This window comes from Elgaria multicarinata, chromosome 7, assembly GCF_023053635.1.
Source record: "Elgaria multicarinata webbii isolate HBS135686 ecotype San Diego chromosome 7, rElgMul1.1.pri, whole genome shotgun sequence".
Lineage (NCBI taxonomy): Eukaryota > Metazoa > Chordata > Lepidosauria > Squamata > Anguidae > Elgaria > Elgaria multicarinata.
This window is the reverse complement of record NC_086177.1, coordinates 84960499-84973996: the sequence shown is the minus strand read 5'-3', so window position 1 is coordinate 84973996 and position 13498 is coordinate 84960499. Positions and strand designations below refer to the sequence as shown.

At 43.0% G+C, this 13498-nt stretch overlaps 1 protein-coding gene across 1 annotated transcript in view; it reads right to left on the bottom strand.

Annotated features, from left to right (window-relative positions):
* Window positions 1–13498, bottom strand: part of DPY19L4 (dpy-19 like 4) — a 41985-nt gene that overhangs the window by 11673 nt on the left and 16814 nt on the right. The window contains exons 6-13 of the mRNA XM_063130958.1: window positions 13118–13263; window positions 11869–11992; window positions 9467–9601; window positions 8515–8646; window positions 4355–4453; window positions 3245–3318; window positions 1423–1581; window positions 50–169 (exon numbers count right to left, since the gene is read on the bottom strand). Coding sequence (XP_062987028.1) covers window positions 50–169; window positions 1423–1581; window positions 3245–3318; window positions 4355–4453; window positions 8515–8646; window positions 9467–9601; window positions 11869–11992; window positions 13118–13263 — 989 coding nt within the window. The remainder of the gene's footprint in view (window positions 1–49; window positions 170–1422; window positions 1582–3244; window positions 3319–4354; window positions 4454–8514; window positions 8647–9466; window positions 9602–11868; window positions 11993–13117; window positions 13264–13498) is intronic.

The following is a 13498-nucleotide window of genomic DNA, read 5'->3' as shown; positions in this document are numbered from 1 at the left end:
ACTTCCTGCCAGGGAAAATAAAATGTATGCACCCACTTTACCAACTCACCTTTCCATCATCATGGCAAGTAACCCCAGTGAAACTGTGTGAAGTACATGATACACAACTTCTGGTCTTTCTCCAATCCTCCCACTCTCAAGCGTAGGAGTTTCGCTGACTGGTTTTCCACTGTGGCATTTGGAAGAGAAAGAAAACTGGTGTCACCTCTCCCATCCATGAGGTCTGTTTGATAACTAAGCAGCTAGCAATGGTGTTCCTCATTACTCTTTCCTTCTTTATTACATTTCTATACCACCCAATAACCGAAGCACTCTGGGTGGTTTACAACAAAACCATAAAATACAACATGATAAAATGTAAGTTAAAATATTTAGAACTACAACATAAAATAAAAACCAAAATGAATCCTAGCAAAAGTTCAAAGACTTAAAATATAGTAACAGATTTAAAACAACAGAAATTTAAAGTCTATGATGGCTGACCTTCTCTGTAGCGGCACCGGCCATCTAGAAAACACTCCCTCGTGCGGTTGAGGAGGCAGAAAACGTGGCATGTATTAAATGCCTCCTGAAAACACACTTGTTCACCGACACTTCCCCTGGGCTGCAATTAAACTACCATGTCACTCCATTTTTCTGCTCCTTGAATTGTGTGTTGTTTTTTACTGTAGTTGAAAGTGGTTTTAATGTTGCATTTTTAATACTGTATTTTAAATGATTTTAACATTTATTGTGAACTGCTAAGGGATTTTATTATATTCAGCGGTATTTAAGTGTCACAAATAATTAAACAAATACATAAAATGTCTGAAAAATGCACACTTCTATTCTTTACAGGGTATTTAAAGCTTAATTTCATTTAAATGCCCTCGCATCTGTGATAGGAGATAACAGCAAAAGAAGCTTTAAGGCTGAAGATTCCCCCATCCCTGGTTTACAGTGACCACACACACACACACACACACACACACAACCTCTTTTGAAGTAGTTGCATTGTTCAACACAATCACTGCTTGCCTAAACCCAGCCATGATTAAAACACTAAACACAGCAAAGCTGATCATTTCTAACATTTTACAGCTCAGTCTTTGGGATGCATCGCACAAGGATACACACACACATAGACACACTTGTACACGCAACAGCACGGATTTACTCAGTTCTTCTACATAATTTCTGAGGCATCAAGTATTCATGCAAACAGATCTGTAGGCATATGTTACATCATATGCAGGAGAAACAAGGCAGCGCCTCCATAGGCCCACTGCCCCACAACCAGATTTTCCCCCTTGGAAGCCCTTTTGCACTGACGGGTGGTTGGCCAGTAAAAGTGGATCAATGACGATCCAGCAATTCACATCCAAGGTCATAATAGCAGCAGCTGTTGAACGAGGGGCTGAGAATGGATAGAAGCCAACTTACGTAATTCTCCTAAAGATGGCCTGGCCAACAGAGACAAGGCAAATAATTAGCACTAAAATGTAGAAAGGCAACAGCGAGGACTGAGTGAGCCGCAGGAAAAAATCCTGGGATGGTGCCTGAAGGGACTCTTGACAAAGAAGCCAATTAATCGTGAAGTTCCTATTAATCCAAAAAAAGAACAGAAAAAAAGAACAGAACAGAAAAGTAAACAGGGGTGATCATGAGCTCAAGTCAATGTGGTTCTATCCCACCTATTGCATTTTTGTTGTTGTCGTGTACAATAATTAGAGCAATCACTCACTCCAAGATGTGCATGGCTGGCTGGGGAATTTTGCATTCTTAACTGTTCAAATCTTATCTGTTTGTAGCTCCTGAGGAAGGATTTTGTATAAATCCGAAATGTTGAGCTTTTGATACAAAAAGAACCATTAAAGATTTTATACTTTTCAATAGCACCAGAGCCTATCTCTCGTCTATCACCTGTTCAGTGGTGCTTTTCCCCCTCAACCTGGGGAATCCTGACACCTGTAGGACTTTTTTCTGCATAGGATGGGCAGGAGGACTCCCCCACACACACACACACATGCATAGGATTGCGCCTTTAGTTAATCAATCAAATGATCTGTTTTGCACAGAAATAAAAACAGTAATTCTGAAGCAGAAGCATTTTGTGTTCAGGTGTGTCCCCTTGGGAATTGCAAAAGGCAATTCCACGTCACAGGGCCCCCCTAACCTGACCTACAAATAGCTGAAGTAGAAGTCCACATCAACTTGTCAGCTTTATCGCTCCAGGTTGCAGTGTCAGGTATGGCAGCTATCTCACCCCGTTATACTATTAGCCAGGTCACTAACTGCCAGATCTAACAACTGCATCTACAATTCGGATTTCCTCCACCAACACCCCCCTTAGTCTTTGGGCTAATTTCTGCCTTATTGCTTCCTTTCAACCTCCTGGCCTGGAAAACTGCTGAGCCTCTCTCCACCTCCCTCTGGGAGCACAGGCCTGGCTAGTCTCGGCCTCCGTAGTTGGTGGTGCCAAGCCCTAGCCTGTGAGGCTTTTCTCTCTCTCTCTCTCTCTCTCTCGTCTCACCATAAACTCCCCCCTTCCCTTGGCCACAACCCTGCCTATTTTAACTCCTCAGTCCACTGGCCCTACTCATCTTACCCTTTCCTGAAAATTTTACCCTCTTCTCTTGCTAGCTCTCCCTGCCCTGGGCTCTCTTCCTATGCTAACTTCTTGTCCACATGCTCCTTCCCAGATCTCTCATAAAATGGCCCGATTCAGACGAAACACCAGTTCACGGGCTGTTTTAACCCATGAATTGGTGGGGCTATGCGGGAGCAAGTGAATGCTCTGCCTCCCTCAGGTTTGCTGGTTCTGTTTTGCATTCATTTTCATGAACCCAGATTGAGCATTTCCTTTTCTGCTTTTCTGTTACATAACCTCTAGGTGGCACTGTGGTATAGCAGAATAATGCAAAGACACAAGTGAAAAAATGGTTTTTTTCATTTTCACAATGACAAGCTGCATTTTCCCTGCTCTAAAAAAAAAAACACCCTCCCCGAAAGTGCTTGTTAGACAAAAAAAGCAAAATTAGAGGGTCACACCATCTTCTAAAAAATGCGTAAACAACTGTAAATAGGAAATAACATGTGCAGATAAATGCCTCATGTAGAAAAACCCTGAGTGTACAAAGCCTCTGCTTTAGAGAATTATCACGAGGTGGGAGCCAATATGATTCTCAAGGTGACTCAGTGCACTCTGGCAGTGATCATAACATAGTGCTACTTCCATTTTGCAAAATCATCACTTTCAACTTACTTAGTTATGTTTAAACCAAATTTTACTTCAAGAACTTTCATTAAATGTTCATTTTCCTTGTGGGAAATAAATGTCTGAAAAGCAAACAGCAAGGAAATTGTGTGTTAGCACCACTCTTTTCAGTCAAGTAAGTGTCATATATCACAAATAGTTACATCTGAATCAGATAAGCATCTTTCAATGACCACCATCACATTTTCTACCAGTGTCAAAACGTGAGTTTATATAAGAATTCTGCCATGTTGCTTTCACTAAAGTTGGAATAGAGAGACTATGGTCCTTTAGATATTGTTGAAATACAACTCACATCATCCCTGACCAATAGCCATGCAGTCTAGGGTTGATGGGATTTGGAATCCAATATCTGGAGGGGCAGAGCTTTCCCTTCACTGCAGGGATCTTTCTATACGTTCTACTGCAGTCTTCTCCAACCTGGTGTCGTCCAGGCGTGTTGGTCCCCAGCTCCCATCAACCCCAGCCAGCATAGCCAAACATCAGGGACGATGGGAGTTGTAGTCCAAAATTCTGGAGGACCCCAAGTTAGGAGAGGTTCTTCTACTGCTTTCAGATGAAGATACACGATGGTCAACCACTCTTCAAAAGCACAGGGAAAGTATCATAAGCGCTATACTAATAATAACTGATTAAGAACATAGGAAGTTGCTTTGGACTGAGTCAGACCATTGGTCCATCTAGCCCAGTACTGTTAACACTGACTGGCAGTGGCTCTCTAGGGTTTTGGGCAGAAGATTTTCACGCCCTACCCGGAGATGCTGGGGATCGAACCTGGGACCTTCTGCAGATGCTCTGTCACTGAGCTACTGTAAACTGCCCTGACAGCATTTGCCAGTTGGGCGGTATATAAATTTACACAAAAAGGAGAGAAGTCTCAGAATATTATAGAAAAGTTTATTGAGGCCTTTTGCACAATAAACTTTTTCTATAGCATCCTGAGACTTCTCTCCCTTTTTGTGTACATCTTGGATGGTTTGCAAGTATTATTAATAGATAAATAAAACAGCCAAATGCCTGTATTATTGAGCATGATTAAAGTATTATTTATTATTATTATTATTATTATTATTATTATTATTATTAAATGGTGTTTACCTTCACTACAAAATTCAAAGTCACTGTTATTGTGAAGACCAAATAAAAGTAAATGACTTTCAGCAACTTTGAAAGAAGTGTCCCCTTTTTTGTATTCATCTGCAAAAACAAGAAGAAGCAACCGTTAGGTTTGTATTGATAACACGAATACAGACAGATACAGAAGCAGTGTGGTGCAGTAGTTGGAGTGGGGGTGGTCAATGGGGTGTCCACGGGCGCTGGGGTGTCCACGGACATCTTCCTTGCAACCTCCTGAGGTTCCCTATCTTTTCTACTTTATTTTTAATTAACAATTTTCTTGATGTCAGCTGGAACTGTTTCAAAGCAAAGTAGAGATCTCCAGCTGCTACCATCTTCCCTTCCCAAGAGTGCTTCTGGGCTACACATGGGGCTTAGAGACATTCCTAGGAAATGAAGATGGCGGATGGTCACGGGCTGATCATAGAATCATAGAATCATAGAATAGCAGAGTTGGAAGGGGCCTACAAGGCCATCGAGTCCAACCCCCTGCTCAATGCAGGAATCCACCCTAAAGCATCCCTGACAGATGGTTGTCCAGCTGCCTCTTGAATGCCTCTAGTGTGGGAGAGCCCACAACCTCCCTAGGTAGCTGATTCCATTGTCGCACTGCTCTAACAGTCAGGAAGTTTTTCCTGATGTCCAGCCGGAATCTGGCTTCCTTTAACTTGAGCCCGTTATTCCGTGTCCTGCACTCTGGGAGGATCGAGAAGAGATCCTGGCCCTCCTCTGTGTGACAACCTTTTAAGTATTTGAAGAGTGCTATCATGTCTCCCCTCAATCTTCTCTTCTCCAGGCTAAACATGCCCAGTTCTTTCAGTCTCTCTTCATAGGGCTTTGTTTCTAGACCTCTGATCATCCTGGTTGCCCTCTTCTGAACACGCTCCAGCTTGTCTGCGTCCTTCTTGAATTGTGGAGCCCAGAACTGGACGCAATACTCTAGATGAGGCCTAACCAGGGCCGAATAGAGAGGAACCAGTACCTCACGTGATTTGGAAGCTATACTTCTATTAATGCAGCCCAAAATAGCATTTGCCTTTCTTGCAGCCATATCGCACTGTTGGCTCATATTCAGCTTGTGATCTACAACAATTCCAAGATCTTTCTCGTTTGTAGTATTGCTGAGCCAAGTGTCCCCCATCTTGTAACTGTGCATTTGGTTTCTATTCCCTAAATGTAGAACTTGGCATTTATCCCTATTAAATTTCATTCTGTTGTTTTCAGCCCAGCATTCCAGCCTATCAAGATCACTTTGAAGTTTGTTTCTGTCTTCCAGGGTATTAGCTATCCCACCCAATTTTGTGTCATCTGCAAATTTGATCAGCGTTCCCTGCACCTCCTCGTCCAAATCATTAATAAAAATGTTGAAGAGCACTGGGCCCAGGACTGAGCCCTGCGGCACCCCACTCGTTGCCTCTCCCCAGTTTGAGAAGGTTCCATTGATAAGTACTCTTTGAGTCCGATTCTGTAGCCAACTGTGGATCCACCTAATAGTTGTTCCATCTAGCCCACTTTTAGCTAGTTTGTTAATCAGAATGTCATGTGGTACTTTGTCAAAAGCTTTGCTGAAGTCAAGATATATGACGTCCACAGCATTCCCACAGTCCACAAGGGAGGTTATCCTATCAAAAAATGAGATCAAATTAGTCTGACAGGATTTGTTCCTGACAAATCCATGTTGGCTTCTAGTAATCACTGCATTGATTTCAAGGTGTTTACAGATTGACTTCTTTAGAATCTGCTCCAGAATTTTCCCAGGGATGGATGTCAGACTGACTGGTCTGTAGTTCCCAGGTTCCTCCTTTTTGCCCTTTTTGAAGATAGGGACAACGTTAGCCCTTCTCCAGTCATCCGGCACCTCACCCGTCTTCCATGATTTTGCAAAGATAATAGACAAAGGTTCTGAGAGTTCTTCCGCTAGCTCCTTCATTACTCTTGGATGCAGTTCATCGGGCCCTGGAGATTTGAACTCATTCAAGGAAATTAGGTGTTCTTTGACCATTTGTTTATCAATCTCAAACTGCAATCCTGCCCCCTCAACTTCTGCTTCACTTTTTCCAGGGGGGTCATAGACCCGCTTTTGGGAGAAGACCGAGGCAAAGTAGGAATTGAGCACTTCAGCCTTTTCTTTGTCATCTGTTATCAATTTGCCATCTTCATTAAGCAGTTGAACCACTATTTCTTTCCTCTGTCTTTTACTACTCACGTATCTGAAGAAAGCCTTTTTATTGCTTTTAGCATCCCTCGCTAATCTCAGCTCATTCACAGCTTGTGACGCCATTTCGGCACTTCTGCGCCACTTGTCTGTACTCTTCTTTTGTAGCCTGGCCTTCCTTCCACTTCCTATATGTATCCCTTTTTGTTTTCAGTTCATCAATAAGCTTTTTGTGGAGCCACATTGGTTTCCTCTGTTGTCTTCTATCTTTTCTCCTTGTTGGAATTGTTTGTAACTGTGCCTTTAAAATTTCATTTTTTAGATACTCCCACCCATCCTGCACTCCTTTTCTCTTTAGGCTCCCTTGCCACGGGACCTTACTTATTATAGTTCTGAGTTTATTAAAATCAGCTTTCCTAAAATCCAGAGTACGTGTATGGCTACGCTCGACTTTTGTCTCCTTCATAATCAAGAATTCAAGTATGACGTGGTCACTTTCCCCCAGAGTTCCCGTAACTGCCACTTTATCCACTAAGTCATCCCTATTGGTCAATAACAAGTCAAGGATTGCCGATCCTCTAGTTCCTTCCACCACTTTCTGTAGGAGAAAGTTATCACCCATACATGTCAGGAATTTCTTGGAAGGGCCGCTTTTGGCAGTAATGGTTTCCCAACAGATATCAGGGTAATTGAAGTCCCCCATCACTACTACATCACACTTCCTTGAAACACTGGTAATTTGTTTCTCAAAAGTTTCGTCCTCGTCTTCTCCTTGATTGGGTGGTCGGTAGTAGACTCCGATTATCATATTCTTTTTATTCCTAGCCCCATTATTTTAATCCAGACGCTCTCGACGGGGCTCCCAATCTCATCCGCCTGTATTTCTGTGCAGGGATAGGTATTTTTAACATATAGTGCAACTCCACCTCCCTTTCTATTTCTTCTGTTCTTTTTGAACAAGTTATATCCTTCAATTGCTATATTCCAGTCATGGGAGTCATCCCACCAAGTTTCAGTTATACCTATCAAGTCGTATTTGCCTTCATGTAATAAGAGTTCAAGTTCATTCTGTTTGTTTCCCATGCTCTGGGCATTAGTATATAGACATCGAAGACCATGTGTTTTATAGTCTGGCTTTGTTCCTACCTTGTTGCAGACACTATTTTGGGACACTGTTGGAGCTGTTCTCTGTACTGTGGTGCATTGGCCTTCATCCATTGTTGCCTCAAAATTTACATCTCCCACCCCCGTAAGATGCTTATCTCTGCAGCATGCTTAGCCAACAAGAAAAAGAAGGGGGGACTCGGTCTGGTAAACATGGTGGGCTGGGCTAAAGAGAGCCAGCACTGCTAGTAAAGGCAATGATAAGCCATCTCGGGGTCAGGGAAGCCAGCAGAAAGCCAGTGGCATTAGGTGAGCCAGCTAGGTGTAAAGGAGTTTTTGTGTGTGTTGGGGCTCAGAACCCACTTCTGCCTTAGTCTTCTGGGCAAGTTACTTATCCTTTGTAACCCGCCACGCCTCCCATAGCAGCCATTTTGAGGTAGCACCCAGGGCTGTTTCTCAAATGGCCAAATGTGCCCCCGGGGCCAATATGTTTACCGGGACTAGGACTGGCGAGACCTGAGTTCAAATCATCACTCAGCCAAGTACCGTATTTCTTCAATTCTAAGACGCACTTTTCCCCTCATATAAACATCTTTAAAAACGGGGTACGTCTTAGAATTGCAGGCATGTCTTAGGTTTTTTTTTTCTGTGGGGGTACTGAAATTAGTGTGCGTCTTACAATCGATGGCATCTTACAATCGAAGAAATACGGTAGTTCCCTGGGTGACGTTGGCCCAGTCACCACCTCTCAGCCTAACTGACCTCACAGGGCTATGGCAAGGACAGAACGGGGAGGAGGAAGAAACATCTACACCACTTTGAGCTCCCTGGAGGAAAGGCGCGAGGGAAAGAGAGAACGACCAAATGGTGTCCCAATTATTACCTGAAGGTATTTTGCCAGCAGGGCAGCTGCAACAAGGCTTAGCAGTGGAGATACTAGTAAAGCAGGATTTTCAAATTGTAACATGTAACCCAGGAAGAGAGAAAACAGGTAAATTTTATACACTTCATGTACCTGTGGAGATGAAAAATAAAATAAAATAAAACATCTCAACCTTTAAGCAACAGGACCACAGCTGCAAGAAACAATAACCTGCTAGGTTGTATCCATAAGAAGAACTCTGCTGGATCAGATCCAGGGTCCATCTAGCCCAGCATTCTGTTCAGGCAGTGGCCAACCAGCTGCCTACAGGAAACCCACAAGCAGGACATTAATGCAACAGGACCCTCCTGCCCACGTTCCCCACTAACTGGTGTCCATAGACATACAGCCTCTGATACTGGGGGTGGCACAGAGCCATCAGGACTGGTAGCCATTGATATCCTTCTCCTCCATGAGAGTGGAATGGTGTTGTTCCACTAGCATGGGGGGAGGGGCAACTAGTGGCCCTCCAGATGTTTTGGCCCACAACTCAAATCATTCCTCACCATCTGGTGGCAAAGGCTGATGGGCCAAAATATCTAGAGGGCCACGAGACCCCTCTCCTCACATTAGCCGATGGAGCTCCTGCTCACAGAATGTGCCTAGGCCTGACTTTTAGGGGTCCCTCCATTCCTCTCAGTACCCTACACCATAACCCACCCTATTCAGAACGGCCCCCTGATCATCAGAAGAGGCTTTGAGGGGCTCTGGGGACTGCTGGTAGAAGGAAGCTAACTCCTGAAACCTCTCTTTCACTAGTGCAGTGTTGGATATAAACCCACATCTTTTACTCCCAGCATATTCTGTGTTTACCTCAGAACTAACAGACGAAGCTTCTAGAAGGCAGGCCAAAAAAGAAGAAGACGGAATCGCGTGTCAAGAGTTATTTAACAAGTTTCAAACTTCAACATACCTTCTCTGTCTGTGTGAGGCCTGTGATATCTAGCAGGAAGAGACAGGTAGCCTGGACAAACAGTAGATAGTGACTGTATTCCCACATCATCATAAAAGTGTACGTTGAAGCACTCACCAACAAGTAGCAAAACCTCTGGAAGGTGGGTGGGGGTGGACAGTAAAAAGTATAGGGGGGAATCACATTAGCATTGCATTTATTTGCATTTATATATATTGTCTTGTCTGCTAAAAAGCCATCAAGGCAGTGTTCAACAATTTAAAACAATGAAACCATTAAAAATGGTAAAAACACTAAATTCACAGAATCATAGAATCATAGAATAGCAGAGTTGGAAGGGGCCTAAAAGACCATCTAGTCCAACCCCCTGCTCAATGCAGGAATCCACCCTAAAGCATCCCTGACAGATGGTTGTCCAGCTGCCTCTTGAATGCCTCTAGTGTGGGAGAGCCCACAACCTTCCTAGGTAACTGATTCCACCGTCGCACTGCTCTAACAGTCAGGAAGTTTTTCCTGATGTCCAGCCGGAATCTGGCTTCCTTTAACTTGAGCCCGTTATTCCGTGTCCTGCACTCTGGGAGGATCGAGAAGAGATCCTGGCCCTCCTCTGTGTGACAACCTTTTAAGTATTTGAAGACTGCTATTCTTTCAGTCTCTCTTCATAGGGCTTTGTTTCTAGACCCCTGATCATCCTGGTTTCCCTCCTCTGAACACGCTCCAGCTTGTCTGCATCCTTCTTGAATTGTGGAGCCCAGAACTGGACACAATACTTTAGATGAGGCCTAACCAGGGCCGAATAGAGAGGAACCAGTACCTCACGTGATTTGGAAGCTATACTTCTATTAATGCAGCCCAAAATAGCATTTCCCTTTCTTGCAGCCATATCGCACTGTTGGCTCATATTACACATTTCAGAAGGCTAAATTGAAAATATGCCTTTCTAAAAGCTAAGAGAGGTGGGGGCTGAAGTTCTTGAGGGAGCACATTCCATCGTTTATCCATCTTTACACATAAAGTCTTGAACGACCTTGAATGCATTTTATTACAATAGAACTCTGTGAGCTTTGAGCACCAGAAAAAGGAAAGGCACTTGAAAGTTCTGAAGAATGGAAACTTTTGTTAGAGCACAAACCCTGGGCATGTTTACACAGAAGTCCTATCAAATTCATTGGCACTTACTTCCAGGTAAGTGTGTATAAGATTGCCACCTTAATTATATTTTTCCTCCAGAAAACCGTGTTGTTATTATTATTTTTAAAGACAAGGACGGGAACCTAAAGACAGGTGAAGAACATAAAGTGCTGACTACCTAAACAAAGCCATGTTCACCAGTCTGTTAGTTGAGGTCATACCGTAATAAAAATAAATACAAGCGACTCTCTCAAATATGCCCGTTGCACAACAAGAGGAAGAAAGAGGGGAGACACAGGGACAATGCAGTAGTGAGAGGAGTACAAGTACCAAGATCCAAACAGCCACATGTTCCTCTGTGCATGGTATGCTTTAAGGTGGATTCCTGCATTGAGCAGAGGGTCGGATTCAACGGCCTTATAGGCAGTGCCGTCTTCACGCATGGGCACGCTGGGCAGTTGCCCGGGGGTCCCATGAGCATAGGGGCCCCAGGCTAATCTATGCACAGACCAGAATTTAACACTAATTTTAACATTTACAGAAATGAAACGTAATGTTTTGAGTGTATGGAAAATGACATCCTGAAGACCACTGACTTCAAGCCAATTATAAAGGAATTCTCTGCAAAGAAATTTCGCAAATGTTTGTGTTGACCACTTGATGAATAACAAATAATTCATAGTAATTTCATACTGTGCACCTGAACCATCTCCGCCAGTATGATTTACCACCGAAGTACCATTTTTATGTTGAAATTTTTGTTTTTCAAGTTCAAGGCTCATGTTATATTGTCCAAATGTTTGTATTGATTAATCTTTGCTGTACAGCATGTTGTTTTTTTAATGTCAAAACACTGATTTTGTTGGAGGTACCAATAAATATAAGTTTATTTTATCGATAATTTACATTTTTATTCCTGTGAGTGGTTGTGTAGGCATCGCCCAGTGCACTGCTTTGCCCGGGGGCTATAATGCTGTTAAGGCGGCCCTGCTTATAGGCCCCTTCCAACTCTATTATTCTATGATTCTATGATTATTAAATTAGGATCTGGCTCTGGTTTGTAAGCAGCATTTAAACCATAGTTTCCACGTTCAGACATCTCTGGGAACTATGGTTTAACAAATCACAGTATCTTCATCAAAGCCAGATTCACATAGGGAGGAGGGGAGAGGGGGCACTAGGCTCATTTATTGGATCAAGGTTGTTATGTCTGAGCGGGACCCATTTATACTATTATATTTATATTTATATTTAAAACTCTTTCATCTTACCTCAGCAGAAGAGTTTATGTTGTTCTTTAAGTAGCCTGTTAGTGCTGCAACTTGACAAGCAAAATATGGCAGGGCCCAGTTTTCCCTAGAAGGGATAGAGTAGTCTATTCTTGTTGTATCAGCCCTGAAGAAGGTACAGGGTAGAAAAAAGGAACAAAACATACTGAGTTGCTTTTGGAACATGAATATTTAGTTATGGAATGCGACTACTGATCCTAACAGAAACTACATATCAGCATTAGTCTTAATGACAAGAACTTTTTTGGGATTGTTTATAAATAGCCCTGCTATCTAATCCTGAATGCTTTATATGGCTAGGAGCAAGTTCCACCAGGTTGTTGAATTCTGGTTGTTGTGATGTGCAAACCTAGCTGCACTAACAAACCATGGTTTGTAAACCACGAATAACCCAGAAAGAGAAACCATAGTTAGTTGTTGGGCTGTGAACTCAGGCTTGTTTAAACCTTGGGTTATCATTACATGTGAACTCAGAACTGTGGGTTTTTCATGAGTTGCTTCACCAGGCTACAGAGGCAGCAGGCAAGAGTGGTAAAAAATCCAGCTGCTCTATATACCAATACTACAGCACTGCAAAAGCATTTGCGATACAGGGAGGGAATGGGTGAAGGAAGACGGAAACAAACAATCCAGTAACTGACAAAAACAAACTGTGGTTTGTTTGATCGTCTGCCAGACAAACCCTTTTAATAGGTTGAAAGTGCTATTTCAACCTATTAAAAACACAACAAAAGTAATCGACAAAATGAGAACATGGGGGGGGGGGGGCGGGAATGACTGGCCACAACTCCAAACTTATCCTCACAATCCATGCCCTATTCTTCTGACAAATCCAACTGCAGTTTGTACCTTTCATGGAAGTTAGATATTGGTTAATAATGGATTTTTAAAATAAATTTACAGCCCCACTGACATCAGAGCCACCAGCCTCCACTGGGTCTGCCATCTCAAGGCTGTTGCAGCTGAAGGACCAGATGTGGGAACTCTCAGGGGAACAGAAGGACTTTGGCTCTGATGGATCCAAGGCCAACCTGGACTACTCTAGTTTGGGATCTATCACTGATGGGAACACCACTGACAGCAGATCTACACCTGTGCAGCTTTCTGAGAGTGCAAATGGGGTTGCCAGGGTGGAGTCAGCCTTCTGACCCTATCCTAAATCCCTCCAGACAGAGGATCTGGGGCCTAGGATTGCACTTTAAATGATGTAAAAATTGAATATTTGCTTTACCTGTTAATAATGAACCAGGCAACCGTCAGCATCCCTGCTAGCCACGTCCCACTCATAAGCCAGCTAGTTACAAACAGTGCCGTCACATAGATCCCCTGGAGTCCAAATACTATACCAATGTAAAAATATACCGGCTCAATAACTTCCTGAAAATTAAATATTAACACTTTAAAACACAACAACAACACACAGGCTATAATAGCAGCACAGTCAGAACTAGATTGCACTACCTGAAATGCACAAATGCAAAGAGAAGTATTATGAAATCGACAGGGAAGCACCAGCGGCAACTTTCTGTTGTCTCCCAAGACTTAGGTGCAAAGGAGAGGGCTTGGAGGACGGATTGAATGGGGCATTAAGAACTCTCATAAAAATAATGGC